General features: G+C 42.5%; 2 protein-coding genes across 2 annotated transcripts; one reads left to right on the plus strand and one right to left on the minus strand.

Annotated features, from left to right (window-relative positions):
* Window positions 1-2,453: 2,453 nt before the first annotated feature.
* Window positions 2,454-8,929, plus strand: ldha (lactate dehydrogenase A4). Its single transcript, XM_069701876.1, has 8 exons — window positions 2,454-2,583; window positions 4,753-4,878; window positions 5,288-5,405; window positions 5,554-5,727; window positions 5,845-6,018; window positions 6,231-6,348; window positions 7,333-7,456; window positions 7,593-8,929. Exons 2-8 carry the CDS (start codon window positions 4,753-4,755, stop codon window positions 7,755-7,757), a joined length of 999 nt encoding a protein of 332 aa, XP_069557977.1. The 5' UTR covers window positions 2,454-2,583; the 3' UTR covers window positions 7,758-8,929.
* Window positions 8,930-9,370: 441 nt separating this feature from the next.
* Window positions 9,371-17,567, minus strand: tsg101a (tumor susceptibility 101a). The gene is made up of 10 exons (XM_069701875.1): window positions 17,132-17,567; window positions 15,477-15,564; window positions 15,330-15,395; window positions 14,761-14,924; window positions 14,304-14,430; window positions 13,065-13,122; window positions 12,710-12,804; window positions 11,427-11,629; window positions 11,067-11,306; window positions 9,371-10,974 (listed from the first exon to the last, which is right to left on the minus strand). The coding sequence occupies exons 1-10, from the start codon at window positions 17,171-17,173 to the stop codon at window positions 10,885-10,887; spliced, it is 1,173 nt and encodes a 390-aa protein (XP_069557976.1). The 5' UTR covers window positions 17,174-17,567; the 3' UTR covers window positions 9,371-10,884.
* Window positions 17,568-17,790: the final 223 nt, after the last annotated feature.

Here is a 17,790-nt window from a genome sequence, read left to right on the forward strand (position 1 = left end):
GGGAATGTGAACAGATTCCCAGAATGAGAAAAGGATAGAATAAATAGGCAACAAGACACTTTAATATCAACTATTCCCATGAAATGAAAAGGACCAACAATGGGTGAGTGAGACTGTCAATACTTTTGACAAATCGAGAGGATGTCATACAAAGTTAGTCTTTTCAGAAAATATTTCCCCTTCAGTGATCCCCTGAAGACACTATGCTGCTTAGCTACACGGAACGGTTAAAAAAAATTGTCTTGCACCAAAAACACTATAACTTTGGAAGATATCTTCTCGATTTGACAAAGTCTGACAACTTGGGCTCATATTTACTTCAGATACACTTCAGAATGTATTTTTTTTACACGGGACGAGGACTGTGGATATTCACTATATTTGAAGTATTTTGAGATCAGATTGAGATTCTTCCGGTATTCATATGGGCACCTGAGTATTGTTTTGAGCGATATTTAAAAAAAAATTATAACTCTCTTTAGTTCTTTAAGTTTAGTCACTCTAAGACCGAACTATCAGGACACCCACCCACCCTCAAGCGGGCAAGGAAAAACTCTCCTCAAAACCCTTTAACAGCTACTGAAGGAAGAAACCTTGAGAAGGACCACACATGAAGGGGACCTCCTTCCTGGGCTGATGGGCTCCTGGTGGGCTGCTTGACAAAAATGTACTGTCTATTAAGCTCCTAAAAAATGTAGCATTATCATTATTTCCCATAGTAATGTCGACAAAATAAAGGAATGTTCCTGCTCAGAGGTGAACTCTGTCCTAGTAACCTTTGGTTCTGGAATTTTAGACGTTTTTGAGTTTTCTGGTGGGCCATCTAAAAATAACCCCGTCATTAATTAGAAAATAGTCCTAAAAAAGAACAAAAACTGTGTTTTTGGGGGCGTGTCTGTTTGATTGACAGGCCTGTGGTGAAAATCAGGTTCCGACGATCAGTGGGCGGGATGTAGCGAGCTCGGGACCGCTCTGTGCTAGAAAGACGGCGACGGCCGATATCCCAACTCGGGGCCTCACGACAGCCGTTCACAAACCAAAGGGTAAGAGCAGGTTGGTGAGAGCGGTCTCTGCTTGGTTATCTTATGTCACTTGACCTTGCCGAAACTGTTACAGCGACATACCCCTTACAAAATGAATATTTATTTCATATAACACTAGAGTTTCCGAAAACAACTATCACCAACATATGTTCACGGCGCTTTTTGGACGGTTGTTACCTTAAACTGGCGGGAAAAGGACGAAGGAAACAACACAAAACTTTCACCTTCACTGTTTGTTTTGCGTGACTGGGAGGAGCGCGAGCCCACCTGGTGAAGCCCCCGAGGCATTACCAACAGATCGACGAAGGAGTAACCCGCAGAGTCGAAGATCTGCATCACCGATCTGCGCTCCTCTCACTGGCATCCTGGTCGTTACGGTGACCTGCGTGAATATCTATAACTGAAAATGAAACGACATGACTGGAAAACAGAATATTAATAACCGTTATAAGACATAAGTTTCACGAGCTTTTCAAACTAAAATTCGTGCCCGTCTTATTACTCACTGCCTGTCACGACAGTTAGATGTAGGTCAAAGGATCCCATCTGAAATGGGGTTGTTTTTTTTTCACAATAGCTACATTTTAACACACATCATTTCACACATGAGCAGAGGACAGTGTGTACATCGCAGCCTACGGTACATCTGGAGCCGGATCGTCTGAAGGCACGACTTTTTGGCACCAGTCAACGTCAAGTGATGATCAAGAACAATGCAAAAAGTGGAAATGCTATATGTTGCAACTGTGACACAACTCTGGAGTCTTTTGTCAGGTTCATCTGACTAAAGAAAATTCCCCAGACGGGAAACACAAAAGGCCTGTTACACTGAAGGGTTGGGTAAACCGGCCTGTTTTGCAATAACTTGAACTGGACAGGAGGTGGCGTGAAAATACTGTCGATCTTGTCGTCTCACGCTGGCGTATATCATCCAATCACTCCGTGTGAACCGTTTCCTTTTAACAGCTTCCACATTGTATGTACCCACTCGTAGCAACAGACAAATGAAATGGAGCACGTGTAATTAAAAAAAAAAAACGTAATAGGCCTATTGTTGTTCCATTTGGGATAAATGACACGTTAAAAACTGGGGACTTTAAAGAATCCCCCCAAAGATGCATGTCGGGAACACTCCATTACGCGCACGAAAGCACGTCCGTGAATTTAACCATTTTAAAAGCAAAGCTGCCTACAAATAATAAAAAAAAAAAAGGAGTAGTAGAATGGGCCGTGTGACGCACCTCCTCCAGCTCAGTGCATCCTGTCTGCCGCGGACGTGACACGCAACACGGCCCTGTATCCACAGCCACATCCGCCATCATTAGGTATGGACGTGCGTAACGCCCACAGAGGAGGCTGTCTTTAAATACCGGGAGACCCCCCCCCCACACACACACACACACACACACACGCACACACGCCCCCCACACACACACACACACCGGCAGCAGCAGCAGCAGCACTTCTGCGGAAAAGCGACACTTGAGGCAGAGAGACATTCCAGCTCGTGTTTTACTTGTTTTTAACTGAAACCGTAAAGGTAAGAAAGTTTATCATGGCTGCGACATTAGACAGCATATCGCCTGTGTTCAACCCGGAAATGATCATTTATTATGTGCTCGTTCTCTGAGTAAAGGTTGTTAAAAAAAATTTAAAAAACGGACATCGCCAACCGCAGGGCAGAGAGGGGCGCGTCGCTGTTTAATCGATACTGTTAATTGATTGGATTTAAGGCTGAAACCAATTTCACTTTTTAATACCGTTTCTGTGTGTTTCACATTTGCGCAAGGAAGGTTTATTTGTGAACAAGGCCGATAGAGGGTTTTTTTTAATTTTAAAAAAAAATGCAGCTATGTAAGTTTAGTTTTCTACTTGTTGCTCACCAGTTTCCTGAATGATGCGGTCGCATGGCTATAATTATCTTATGGTGGAAAATGTTATTTATTCACAAAATCCATACATGCATTTTACAATACAGGAAATATACCAAAGTATTAAGGTTAATATAACAGCTCTAATGTTCCGCAGGTTTTTCCTGTAGCAGGTCGGCGTAATATGCGCAGTGTTACACAAGTGTGTTTTTACGCGTGAACTCCGCTGCCGCTGGCGACCATCCATCTCCAGGCGACAGTCTTGGCCATAATTGAAGGCACAGAAATGCTCAAGAAATGCTCCGCATTCATATGCTGGCCCATGGTCGAGAGGATCTTAGCGAGAGTGTTGCAGATACGTCTGTTATCAATGGTGCTTCACTGCTTTGCTTAGATATATGATTTTCAAGATTTTGACCTACTGTTACGCTCACATTTTCTGATGAATCTGACTGTCATTCTTGGGCAAAGAGTTGAGGATAAATATTGTGTCTTAGTGGAAAGGAGATCCTTTTCCTTTTTTCCTGATGGTAAAATTCCTCCAGGAGGATAACTTTTGAAAGTTTGGTTGTTTCGCCTGGTAACGCTGTCTGAAATTCTGTATTGCACAACATGTGCAAACTAGTAACGTGAAAAAAAATGAGATACTGGGCCTCGGCTGTGATACATGACCCCCCCCCAACGGAAGCTCAATAAATCCTTAATAACCGGTTGGTTTTTCAATTAAGTAAATGTCATAAAATATGTGACAATGCAAGCGAGCACAAAAGTAGTTTTACTCGTTCAGTCGGGTGTAGCAGCCGCTTAAGTTAAATCCCAGATATTCACATAATCCTAAACTTGACACAAAACATCCATCTGCCTTCTTTATATCACGCCAAGTTCTTTCAGCTACTAATAATCTTCCTTGTAATCCTTATTCAGCCATGCTACTAAGGAAGTAATTTGCCTGGTGTGTACAGCACAGTTCAACAGTAAAGAATTACAGCCACAAGAGAACATGTACAGTAATCTTTTACTGTAAGTGAACAAAGGGTCCTCTTGTATAGAGCAAACCGAGCACACCTCAGGGTCAGTTTCTGCTGGCTAGTAAGCTTTCAGTTCACCTCTGAGGGAGAGATGATTGGATAATGGGATTTTAGGTGTACCATATCCTACTATTGTGTGCAAACCCATAAATATCCTCCCTGGGTGGTATTAAACTGTATTATCCTATCGGGTGCTCGACTACGTGCTCATCTTCACGTAACACTGGAGAAGCAGCCGAGTCATGCTGCTGATGTAAACGCCTGCAAACATGAGCCTTGGCTGCTCAACCAGGAAACATAAAGGGTTGGTGTGTGACGTCAGCTGGGGAGGGTTTCCGCTGCTTGAAAAGAGGCCGCAGTACTTCTCCAGGCAGTTGGTTGCCGTGGAGATTTAAAAAAAAAGGTTCTGCGTAGCTCCGTTTGGAAACCAGTCGGGGAAATAAAGATAAGAAAGAGGAGACTTCTCTAATAATGAAACTTTTTGGGGTTATGAAAATGTCAAACTTTCAGTTCTGTAATGATGATGAAATAAAAAGGGAAATCCGAGTTTGACTCTTTCATTGTGAAACCAGTGATGGATTTTCTTCTGTGGGCCTACCAGAAAAAAACACATTCAAACTACCGTGTACATTATGCAGCACCCTATTACTGCATCTCTTATTCCATTTTTCACCCTTCCTCCTCCCCTTCTTACTCTCGGTACCCATTTATGTTCTTCTTCCCCAATCACTTTACTGTTTTGCTTTTATATATACTTACGGTTGTTTCTGTACCCTTCACTCTCTTTCCATGTTTCGTCACTTCCTACAGATGTCCACCAAGGATAAGCTCATCAGCCATGTGATGAAGGAGGAGCCTGTTGGCAGCAGGAGCAAAGTGACAGTGGTCGGTGTCGGCATGGTGGGCATGGCCGCCGCCATCAGTGTACTGCTCAAGGTGAGTGTCAGGGGCTTTAGGTAAACCCTCGAAAAGTACATATTTAAAAATGCATGTCGAGAGCACGGTGAATGGAATGATATGGATCTACAAAATGGACTCTGAACTGAGAAACCTCAGAAGGCTACAGTCAAATAAGCTGCGAGGGTGTGCTGAGTACAGAAAGGAAAGCTTGTGTGCTGCCTCGTTATTAAAAGGAAACTTTGCATTTCCACTATATCACACTTTTCCTCTCATAACAATGAGGAGGATTGATAGAGGCTAAAAGAAACCAGGTCGAAGGTCTTTTAACTAACAAAAGCGGCTAAAAAAAAAAAAAAAAAAAAGCCAAGACATGGATGAATGGTTACACTATACTATACTATCCACATATTAGATTGACTCACTATGCACATATGTATATATTTAGGACTTGTGTGATGAGCTGGCCCTGGTTGATGTGATGGAAGACAAGTTGAAGGGTGAAGTCATGGACCTGCAGCACGGATCCCTCTTCCTCAAGACGCACAAGATTGTCGCCGACAAAGGTGAGAATGCGCAAAAATAACTCCTTTTAGCTTTTGAAACATTTGCTTTCATTCTAGTCGGACTCTTAATCCTACCCCGCACAACCCTCACCGAAGCTGTTATTATGTCGCCGCATCAGAACGCTCTTTTTCTTTGTCGCTTTGTCAGACTACAGTGTGACAGCCAACTCCAAGGTGGTGGTGGTGACCGCCGGTGCCCGCCAGCAGGAGGGCGAGAGCCGTCTGAATCTGGTGCAGCGCAACGTCAACATCTTTAAATTCATCATCCCCAACATCGTCAAGTACAGCCCCAACTGCATCCTGTTGGTGGTCTCTAACCCGGGTAAGACAGATCAGTGCGCGTGGAGAATGTGTGGTGTGGTTACAGAAGAAACGTGCGTAATCTCCTCGGTGAAGCTGAGCGGCTGATCGTTTCTCCTCTCATTCGCCGCGCTCCCAGTGGACATCCTCACCTACGTGGCCTGGAAGCTGAGTGGTTTCCCCCGTCACCGCGTCATTGGCTCTGGCACTAACCTGGATTCTGCCCGTTTCCGCCACCTCATGGGAGAGAAGCTCCACCTCCACCCTTCCAGCTGCCACGGCTGGATCATCGGAGAGCACGGGGACTCCAGTGGTATGCAGATCTGACTAAAAATAAACCCCCTGCTAGACCTCCCCCGTGGATTGGTCCGTGACCTTTCCGTGACCTCTTTTAAGATAGAGCAGCCACATCACTTGTACGATTCGTGTTGCTATGACTGGACTTGTATGTACAATTTGCGTTGTAGAATTGACTAATTTATCCCTTTTTTTTTGTTGTTTTAAATGTCTGACTGTTTCTCATAGTGCCCGTGTGGAGTGGTGTGAATGTTGCTGGAGTTTCTCTCCAAGCCCTCAACCCACAGATGGGAGCTGAGGGTGACAGCGAGCACTGGAAAGAAGTGCATAAGATGGTGGTTGATGGGTGAGTAAAGCTTATTGAACAATGATCCACCAATGAGCTTAAAGAACACCCTGAACTACCTTACAAACAACTCCACTGTGCCTTTCCCTGTAATGTTATAATGTAGAGTAGTGCTCATCAACTCATTTGCTCCCCTGGGTCTTCCCTATTTAAAGGCCTGGCATTATTAAACCCTGTTTAAGAAAATGCTTTATTTTTCAAATGAATAATAATAAATGAAAATTTAAGGTATTATATGACCTATCTATAATCAGCATTGTATTTTTTTTTTTTTTTTTTAATTTTTTTATCATGGAGTTGTGTGATTTCTCTGATAGTTACGTGATGCAAAAGTTTGCCCTGCAAAGCTTGATATTGCACCACCATTGTACTGCCAGCCAGTCAGCCTGACTTATCTGGCCCTCACCGGGTCTTCAGAGAGGTCAGCCGTGCACAACCCAGTGAGTCATTTATCATAACGGTCTGTGAAGATATCAGTTGTGAAATAAAAGATTTCATAACGGGGACAAAGACAGAGGGGAAAAGTACACAAAGGAGGCCTCGACAATGAGGAACTAATATCAGGAAAGGTGCGATGTGTATGCAGCAGGAGGATATCCTTGCCTTGTTTGTGTGAATTGTTTTCAAAGTATTTATGAAATTACATTGTACACTACGGATTTGAAGTTACGGTGCACTGTGTTCATCTTAAATTCAGTCAGCTAAATCACATGCACACTCTCCGCATGCAGATATCAAGCCCAGAGCAGCTGGGATCATGGAGTGACAACTATAAACTAAGATACTGATGAACAGGCCCCAATCAATTTTCTGCCTCTTTCATGGAAATAACTGAGTTCTTGGCATGTCAAGAGGGATGGATAGAAAATGAAAGATATTAGAGAACTATCAAAATAAACTGACAGCTCAGATTTTCTGCTCAGTCCGACAGGCACACATTTCTAACTTTAATCTTCTTCTTATTATTATTTGTGCAAACTGCAGAGCCTATGAGGTTATCAAGCTGAAGGGCTACACTTCCTGGGCCATCGGCATGTCTGTGGCTGACCTCGTGGAGAGCATCATGAAGAACATGCACAAAGTCCACCCAGTGTCCACACTGGTCCAGGTGAGGAGATTGTGGCAAATCCCATTTTGCTAAGTTGCTTTCTTCATTCAAACGTGCCGTGCATTCTGCAGATGTCACAAAGCTGACCTGCTCACCGTGTCCTTTCCGATTTCTTCCATCTTCCTTTATCAAATAGGGCATGCATGGAGTGAAGGATGAGGTCTTCCTGAGCATCCCCTGCGTCCTGGGCAACAGCGGCCTGACCGATGTCATTCACATGACACTGAAGCCGGATGAGGAGAAGCAGCTGGTGAAGAGCGCTGAGACCCTGTGGGGCGTCCAGAAGGAGCTCACCCTGTGAAGAGCGCTCCTCTGATTTCTCCAGTCCTCCCTGAAGTCACACCAAACGCCGTGCGGCCGACTCCCTCCTACCGTACCTCCCAAGTCACTCGCGGCGATGGGCGAGTGAGACCTCTGAATATCAAAAAAAAAAAAAAAAAAAAAAAAGCCAAGTGCTTGTAACTAAACCAGTCAAACCCACTTTCAGATATTCACACACGGTTGTCGTTTCCTTCGCCACCTCCCGACCGCAATTGTCCCTCCATGACTGAATTCTAAGAAGCTCGTATCTTTAGCCTTCGAGTTCAAACTGTGTCGGAGCTTTATGTTGTCCTGTCTGTTCTAGAATCAGAAGGCCGTTGCGTATTGAGCGTATATACTCTGCGTGCTGTATGTTGACTGTTAGTGTGTGCTGTCGCTGCCTCTTCTCTACACTCCTTTGTCATAGTTTGTATTGATTCTGTGGTTGTTACTGGTTGTCTTTTTCCACTTGGTAAATCTCTGTTTATTTTGTATTTGGAGTATAATAGAGACATTCCATTCTCTATCAGGAGGGCTTCCTGTCTGCCCACAGTCAGAACAACTCTGCTGCATAAATCACCTGGCCAAAATCCTGTGATACCAAAGTACCTTATCACTTGCGTGAAGCAATGTTACATCTACTACTGGGCCCTGAAGCCTTTTTGAAACAAACCTAACCGCAAGTGCACTGACAGAAGAACTAAATTAATGGACAGGGTTTTATAGTAGCAACAAGAAGTAGCAGAGTTTAGATCCTAGAGAATTAAAGGGTTGCTAAAAAAAAAATATCTTAATATAATATAACTCAAACAGAGATCCAGTGGGAAAGAGTCAGCTTGGATCACGAGCTAACGGGTCAGGTTATGGATCATAACAGAATAGAACCGTTCTGAAGGTGTTGTTTGTTTGCGCGCCCTAAATGCCCTCAAAAGGTTTTGTATTTATTTTTCCTCCGCCAGACTCTGGGGCGAAAAAAAAAAAAAAGGACATCAAAAGATAAACGTATAGTATTTATAACTGTTAATACTGTTACGATCTATTTATGTAGTGTTATAACATTCGATTAGCTTTATCAATCACTCGCTGACTTACTGAACCGTACCTGTCATGGCAGCTGGATGTTGATTATGATTTGTCGTAACGTCAAATAAATCTGCCAGGATAATGATACAAGTCTGTCTTTGTGTTCCTTCCCGTGTTTGTCGCCCAACGTGGCAAAAGGCAGATTGGATGCCTCTGCAAAACCGCTGACTCACCGGCTTTCACTCCGCAGCCACGGGTCAAAGCAGGGCAGAAATGCAGGTTTTTATGCAGGCCATCGAAACGTGGTCACTAACTGTTGTTGGGCCGAATGATATATGACCACACCAAATGCATTTTTACACTGCTGCCCCTGCAAAGGATCTTTGAGTTCGTTTCAAAAGAAGTAATCCCTGGATTCGAAAAGCTGTTTATTTCAGCTGGTTTGCAAATATTGTTAAATGTAGTTTTGAGTTTGCAGAAGATATGACGGACAAAATTTACTATTAGATGCAACTTTTCTCTGATTAATAGCCAAACAATTATAAAAACGACATTAAAATTCTATCGCAATGATCAGATAGAGACGGCACGTTAAATCAGATTTCTTTTATTTGTACTGATTTACATAAATCTACAGATATAAAAGAACAGGTGGGCTATGGTTGAATTGAAAACAAGAAACAAAATAACATACTCTATCATACAATTCAAAGTGCATTTAGTAAAAGGCTAATTTAAATGAGACCAAACTTTACATAAGTTAACTTTTTCGATTAGTACAATAGTTCTTTTTTTTTTTTTTTTTGTTTTTTTGTACCCTCTAACTTAACTCGGCTTTATTCACAACGTTTTCCTTACTGTTACTGAAAACCTAAACTTCTCAGCAGCACTGAGAATGAGTGGACAGCACAAGGGGGGGGAAAAAGAAGAAAAGTAAACAAAGAGAACAACAGAATTTCCTGTGAAATACCTCAGAATTAAGTATGCCAAGACTGCCATCCACCTTAATTAGCGAATTTGTACAGAGTGAAACAACTACTGTACATGATTGACTGGTTAATGCAGTCAGACTGGAGGGTAGACCTGAGCAGCTGACACAAAGAACTTCACTCACACCAACATAGGGAGACACAAAAGGGGGGGGGAAAAACAAAAAACTTTTTGGAGTAATGTGGGCAAATGGCATCGGAGCTCAAATCTCAGCTCGGTAACTGACCCAACACGACAGCTCGGGTCCGTGTTTGTCATCACTTCTGCTGGATTAAAAAGCTCTGTGGTTACTCAACTTGACCCAGAACTCGTACAGCATAAATCCTGAGGCTGAACCCCTGTTCTTCCCGAAAAGTTGCCCTGGGTATTTACGATATATCAGAGCCTAATCTTTTCAACGTGAAGGGCGTGGACGTATGGAGGTCTCTACAGAGCCCCTCTCTCCCAGCCCCTAACATTTGTGCTTACTAGCCAAATGAATTTGTCTGACAAAGGGATCGCTTACAGAACCTGTGGGCTACTCTGCCGTGCAGCTTACTGTATACAAGTCGACACACAAACTGACTGTACGTCAGCCCAGTTAAAGAGTACAAACCCTCCGGACAAATGTCACACTCACTCACACACACACGCACACGCACGCACGCACGCACGCACGCACACACACACACACACGCACACAACTAGCTTGCACCTAAATGTTACCAATATGGCATGCGTGTTGAGCAGGTTGTCATGTCGACCACGGTACCTGGTTCACAGTGGTGACAGTGGCTTTAAAGAATATTGGGACACAAAAGTATAGATGTCATGTCTGGGTCATGTGTGTTACTGCATAATGACCTCGAAGACGTGTTTAGTTCGATCAAAATACACGTGACCACCGTGATGTTTCACAATTCTTCATTAATGTAGTTTGTCTTTGTTGCTGCTGTTCAGATTCCTGTCTCACAAAGAACAGATCTTTGTGTAGAATTAAAAAAAAAAAAAAAGAGAGCAGCTGTTTGGTATACAAGAAGACATTAGAAAAAAAAAAGAAGAGTAAAACGGCGGGAGGAAGAGAAAGAGATTAAGGAGGGTGAAGATATGAACGTTTCCAGATAAGTCAGTGTGGGTCAGTAAAGGTCACTCAGCCCGGCGGTCTTGCGGGCTTTCTGCATGAGAGCTCGAAGCTGGAACTGCTTTCTGGACAGGAGGCGTACGTGCTGTAAAAGAAGAAAATAAGAGTCAACGAGGCTGAAACCAAATAGGACCTAAGCGTGCCTGTGCTTGTCCCTATTCCTGTCGACATGGTTACCTTGAGAAAAACCTCCAGGTCTATGACGCCCCTGCGGAGGGCTTCTCCCAGGTAGAAGATCGTGTCCTCGATTGCGTTCTCCTCAGCATACAGGTTCAGGATCTGTTTGTACAGTGGAGCCGTGGGCACGATGACGTCATCGATGTCGTTGTTCTCCGACTGGTTCTCCATTTTCTCCAGAGCTTCACTCAGCTCCTCGTCTTTTCTCTTCAGCAGCTCGATGTTCCTGTCGACCTCAGACTAGTGGCGGCGGCGTCACCAGAAAAACAAAAGTATTTGTAAATACTGTAAGATAACAGTGGAAGACAGGGGAAAACAATGAAATAAAGATTTAACGCCGAAAAGATGAGCGTAACTCACCACTTCCTGGTCCAGTCTCGAGACCATCTCCTCCAGTTTCTGATGCCCTTTCTTCAGGTCCTCCTCCGTTCGCTTCAGGGCATCCAACTCCGCCTGAGCTCTGTCCATCTCCTCCTTCATCCTCCAGCGAAGCTTGTCGCTCACAGCGGAAATCAGAGACGCACGAATCGTGTCCTCGCCAATGGTGCCGTCTCTGTTCGGGCCTTAAGAGGAAGAGATTAAAAGTCATGTGAGACAGTGAATTGTAAATGAAACGGGAAAAAAACAACTTTAACACTCAAACAATATCCTTACCTAAGCCTGGTATAAAATACTGAACATACACCCATTATTATATCTATCTTCACATGGCGGTTGTTTAATGTGGAATAGAAATGAATGTCGCGTACAAACTCACACCTCCTGATGAGCTCATGACTATACGACATGTTGGGCACACTGAACAATGTTCCATTTGCTAGAGTCACTGGCATCTAAAGTCAATGCAAAGAAGCACCACGGAGAAATTGAGCAGCAAGGCATAAATATGTACAGAGTGGTATCAAAAAAAACACATCAAGAGTCTTAGTAAACCAGTTCTCAAAGTCAAACACCAATTACACTCTCTAAACTCGTATGCTCCTCCAAACGTATCTTCAGGTTTTTCCTTTATCCACAACCTTTAATTAGTTGACATTAATTGCTCATTCATTTATTTATTCATTAGGTATTTTATTGAAGCTCTGTTATCGTTTACAATACTACAATTGTATGCTTCAGGTTTTTTTTTCTTTTGTTCCTACGTACATGAACAAAAAAACGCTCAAATGGCCGACAAATCCCAGGTTACGCGAGTGTCAATACACCGATGGACGTCTTCAGAGTCAAGACCACCTGACGTACAGTCTGCAGTCAGCACCACAAATGTCAGAGTTGACTCAGCCTACAAGAAAACCCGTTTCTTCTGCTTTACTAAATATAGGAGACGGCTAAAGCTCTTCCTGCACGCCAGTCCTCGACTGCTCCCTTCCACTCAGGTCCATCCTACCCTTTGGCCTTTAATACCCTCCACTCTGGTTACACCGGCGACCTTTCACTGGTGGCCCGGCGCGCCACTGAAGTCACTCACAGGGTGAGAGAGTTTGAGTCAAAAGGTCGAGTGTATTCATTCAGGGTTAACTCAAGACCATGGAAAGTTATTGTGGTTTTTTTTTACTAAGAAATTAAACACTGTGCGAAATTCAACTTTCAAATGTACCCGTGAGAAGAAGAAAAAAAAAAGAAAAAAGGAAGGTAATACATACCCACTGTGGAGACTGGAGTCTGGGAGGGGTAGTGTGCAGGTCCAGCACTGGCTGGGTAAGAGTTTCCCCCTGGGTACTGGTAAGGTGGGTATCCTCTGAAAACGTGATTACATGATGAACAAAGTGACCCTTCACGTGTTCTGTTTTCAAACAACTCAAACACCCATCTTTACCTTCAAGCTATCAATGAAACTGAGCCAGTTGTACAGGGTTCCTAGTGATAAATACGCTAATGTAAAGGTGAGCTGTTGCAGAAAGCACAAAAACAAACACTCTGGGACCTGCTTGTTGGGAGATGCACCGGACATGTGCAAGCTGGCCGAGAGGGTTGAAAACTGTTCGCCAAACATCTTACCCAGAGTTAGGATTTGGGCCGTACGGTGAGACCGCGGGCATGCCGGGCATGTAGGAAGCTGAGGTGGATAGAAATAATGCAAACAATCAGAGCTGAGGACACAAATCACAATATTCTTCATCTCTTTTTGTCACGCGCGGGTTTCCTTCAAGTTTTAAGGGTGTGTTGCAGTGATGTGTGAGCGCCACCCGGCGCTGAAGGAAATAAATGCACCCGCTTCCAACATGACGCGACGATAAGGACGTTGTTTCCGCACACGTACATCAGCCGTAATACAAACGTTCACAGATATAATCGTTGAAGATTATTTTCTGACATTTTAACGTCAAACTAAATCAATTATTTCACAGAAATGCTCTGTTCAATGATAACGGCAAACCCATACTCTAGTATTAATCTCTAACTGTGCCTGGGTGTTAATTTATAATAGAAACTACTGTGACTATGTCATCTTTCACAAAAAAAAAGACAAATCATAAAAGAGCCACTTCACACAACACCGTCTCCAGAGAAAGAAAAAAAAACTAAAAAAAAAAAAAAATCTCTATTTATTTAAAAGCACATGCATGTGCAGGGGATCGGCTATGACGACACTTTTTTTTTTTAACATTAAAATATTAACATTTTAATACTAAACTACAACACAGTAAGCTGTGATAAAACTTCATATAATTGCAGCAGGTAACAAATCCGTTTGGCGGTCTCCCTCAAGTGAGATGTTGGGACGTCTGAAAATATTGCTTTTTGTATTTGTAACAATGACCAACATGTGTTTTGACATCTTGTTCCCCCTTTAGGTTAAACTTTACGTTTGCAAAAATCAGCTGACAATTGATTTGTATGACAACAACTTTCTATTTTAAAGATCAAGTTGAAAGGAAATTATTGATACCAGAGGTTTTATTCAATCAATTTATTGGGAAACACTCCAGCTGATTTAGAAAGGTGTCAATTCAACTTTATGGACATTTTGATAAGGTGTAGTTTGTGGTTCTTACGAGCTGTATTTCATTTTTGACAGAATGGTGTTTCTAATATTTAGACTGCTATCCATGACATAAATGGGGGACTGAAATAATAGAAAGTTTTCAATTTACTAAGAGTTACTGAGCCTTAAAAATGATTTATATCAGCACTTTATCACTTTGTTAGAAGTTCGTGGTGATTCAGTTTGACCGTTTTCATACAATGCCCCGGCCCCTGAGATTACCTCGATTACAACAAACGTATCTCACTTACGATTTGGGGGTCCAGCTGCTTGAAAGGGCTGGTAGGGGGCTTGCGCGGTGGGGCGAGAAAACACAGGGGGCTCCTCTCCAAACACCACGATCATCACCTGAATCAGACCGTACAGGTCCGACTGAGGCTGTAAGACATGCGGTGAAGGATGACTTCTATTGAGCGAGTCAACAAATGCAGAATATCATCAGGCAAGTCAAGAGTTCCAAAAATATGTACAGCCACGGTTACATTTGTGGTCCACATGATGGCCTCGTTTTGACAAGAAGGTTGATGAGGGAAAACAAGGAGAGTGTCTGCACACTAAAATGCTGTCCTTTTGTCCATCCAAACTGTTTTTTTTTTTTTGGAGCTGTATGTTAGTGTGCAGACACTTAACCTTTTTCCCTTTTATAATACCTAAAAAAAAAAATAACTATGCTTAACACGGATTGTAAATAGCATTGATCAAACTTACATGCTTCCACTCATGCAGATAGGGAAGATAGATTTTGCCGTTGGCATCGATGTGCTTGCCGGTTTTGATCATCATAGCACTGGTAGGTTTAACAAAACATATGGGGGGGTTGTAAGGGTATGTGTCCAGCAACCACAAACACACTGGGATGTTGTAGATGTTGCCTACAGGAAACACAAACACACAGTTAGTTTGACTGGTCTTAAGTCCCGACAATATTATCACACAATTTTTTTCTCTCTCTCTCTCTCACTCTCACTCTCACTCTCTCAGGACGAATCTTAAAATCAAGCAAATATTTAGTTTCCTGCCCCAACCTCAATGTTAAGAAGCTCTGGAGGATGCTTTGCTCAAAGTTATGTTCCCATTTCTGAATTTCTAATTTAAGCTGTGAACTGCCTAAACCGTAGGAAAACTGGTAAATTAAGGGCGCAACACAACACAAGATGCAGTTTATAAAAAGAATCTAACACTTTTCATTCTATGTCCCAGGCTGTCAGAGTCTATGAAAGAACAATGTGTAAAAGGCTTTATAGGGAGACTGTTATTTCGTGATTAGGATCCTTTACCTCTGTAGCTCACGGGGACAGTCCCTGTCAAGCTCATCAGATCTCTTGTGGAGCCATCATTAAACACTGAAATACAAAAAGATTCAAAGCGTCATATGACCAAAAACCAGACAGTCAAAAACAGGAGATCAGTATTATTCCATTTACCATAAGCATCCATCACCGGCTTCAAGTCCTTGTACTGGGAGATGACATTGGTTATCTCACGAACAGTCAGATCTCTGTATTTGTATTGCTGGACAATAAGAACAAAAGGGGACGGGGGGGGGGGGGGGGTAAACAAAACGTTAGTGCATTTGAAGTTCAAACAAAATTGTTGACACTCAGCTAACAGGTTTCCCGAGTGGACACATTAGCTGACAAAATGAATATATTTAGGTGTTAGCTGAGGGAGTATTTTTTTTAGCATTGCTAACACTTTGCAGCTGTTTACTTGCAGAGGCGGTCAGTGTGAACGTTAATGTGTCCCAGGTCATAATACGGGACCCACCTACTCAACTGATTTTGTTTGAATGAGCAACAGAAAAATCCAGCAGAGAAAAAGCCTCCTGTGAGACTCTACCGAGCTCAGCTGAACTGTAAAGAGAGTAGGAGAGGTTCACCAAACTGTTGGCTGTGAAGCAGCCGCTTACTAAATAAAAACACAGGCTGTCAACCCGCCACTTGTTTCATCCTCCGGATTTAGTATGTTTTTTTTATTCGTATATTTGGAAGTTTACCTACAATCGTGGAAGAGTCCCATCATCATTTTCTATACAGGAAAAAATCTGCTGAATTCGCTGCTGACGCTTCAGGTTGTGAAATTCTAACAGTGTTCAGACATTAACAAAAGTCAAACGGTTTCATTTCATGAAAAGTGTTTTGGATCATCACCTCTGTCCTTGCGTCTCTGTGTATTCGCATGTTTATTTTTACTTGTTTGTTTACGTAGGTGATGTTAGAGAAGCATGAGGAGACGCCTAAAACTAGTGTGAACAGACGCACTTCAGCTGCCCACTTGTGATTGGATCACACCAGACCCAGGTTAATTTCAGGTGTGAACAAACTCAATGAGGTCATTACACACTGTGCCAAAGTCAAAATTCAAAGCAGGACCTGCCACACTGGTTTGCTGAAGTCAGATTGACACCTGCAACTAAAACTGGATTATCCGCTTTCGCTCTAATCCTGTACAAAGTCACACGGCATTGTGTTTTTGAAAGTACTATATTATAAATTGGGGTCAGGTGTGGATATATTTCATTTGTTAATCATCCTGTTGAAGTAAACATATCACTAAGCCGGTCATTTGCACGATGCAAATGATTGATCATGGCCTTAATAAGACCTGAGACCTGCCCTTGGATTATTGGAAATTAATAAAGAGTACTTTTATCTTAAATGGACATAAAGGACTAAAAGGACATACACTAAATGGAAGAACAAAAACAAAACAAAAAAAGTGGTATTTGCTTCATTATAACAGCAACCATAGAAAAGTAACTGGGTACCGTATCACGACTCATAACCATATTCAAATGATAAAACACTGAGAGGTGACTCGATGTTAAACACGTGATGTTAACAATGATGTTATTACTGACGTAGCTGAGCTATACTGTGAAGTATAACAGAGATATCTCAACGCATCACGTGACTGAGTCTTTTTTTTTTTAAATTATTATTATTATTATTTTTTTTTAAATAAAATCAAAATGTTTGACGGACTCAATGGATCAAAACCTCGTTTTAGACCACAACCACTTCCAGGAAACGTTCACCTAACTAACCTCAGCGAACAGCACCAGAAGCAGCAGACTTACCTTCAGCATTTTCTTCAGGGCACCTTCGTTGACAACTGCCATGTTTCTTCGTGTTTATTTTTTTTTTTTTTAACGCTCTTATTAATGTCGCGGGTGAACAGCTGACTTTAAAAAAAAAAAAAAAAAAAAAAAAAAAAAAGCCAGTTTACAGTGACAGCTTTTACGCAAGCTCACGCCAGCTAGCAGGACTTCAGCTAACGCTAGGCTAACATTAGCCTAGCCTCGGGCCGGACAATTAACACCGTGTTTCTGTACGAAACCCCCGCCGTCCAGTTTGAGTGATGCCTCTGTTGGTGACACAATACGATTCGATAAATCAATCTAGAGAGATAGGAATGGACAACAACGGCTTATTAATAGTTCTAAAAAAAAAAAAAAAAGAGACCGACAAACAAATATCCGGTGATCAACAAAAGGGACACCCGGAAGTCGTCTTTGACTGCTTCCGGTTACGTGAGAGTGGTTCCCAAGGTGTGGTCCGTGGCGCCGGTAGGGGGACTAGTATTCACATGGTCTACGGAAAAATCATGCAACAAATTAATTTTAATTCAATACTTGTGTGTCCTTTATCTCGACACGCGGACTATGCGTTAGGAAGACGACAAAGGATTTGTTGATTGACTCGTGCTGTAGCTGGGACTTCCCATTACGTCACCCAC

Source organism: Brachyistius frenatus, unplaced genomic scaffold (assembly GCF_029030835.1).
Source record: "Brachyistius frenatus isolate BFR_SWC_R1_liver_20210118 unplaced genomic scaffold, ASM2903083v1 Contig_39, whole genome shotgun sequence".
NCBI classification, from domain to species: Eukaryota; Metazoa; Chordata; class Actinopteri; family Embiotocidae; genus Brachyistius; species Brachyistius frenatus.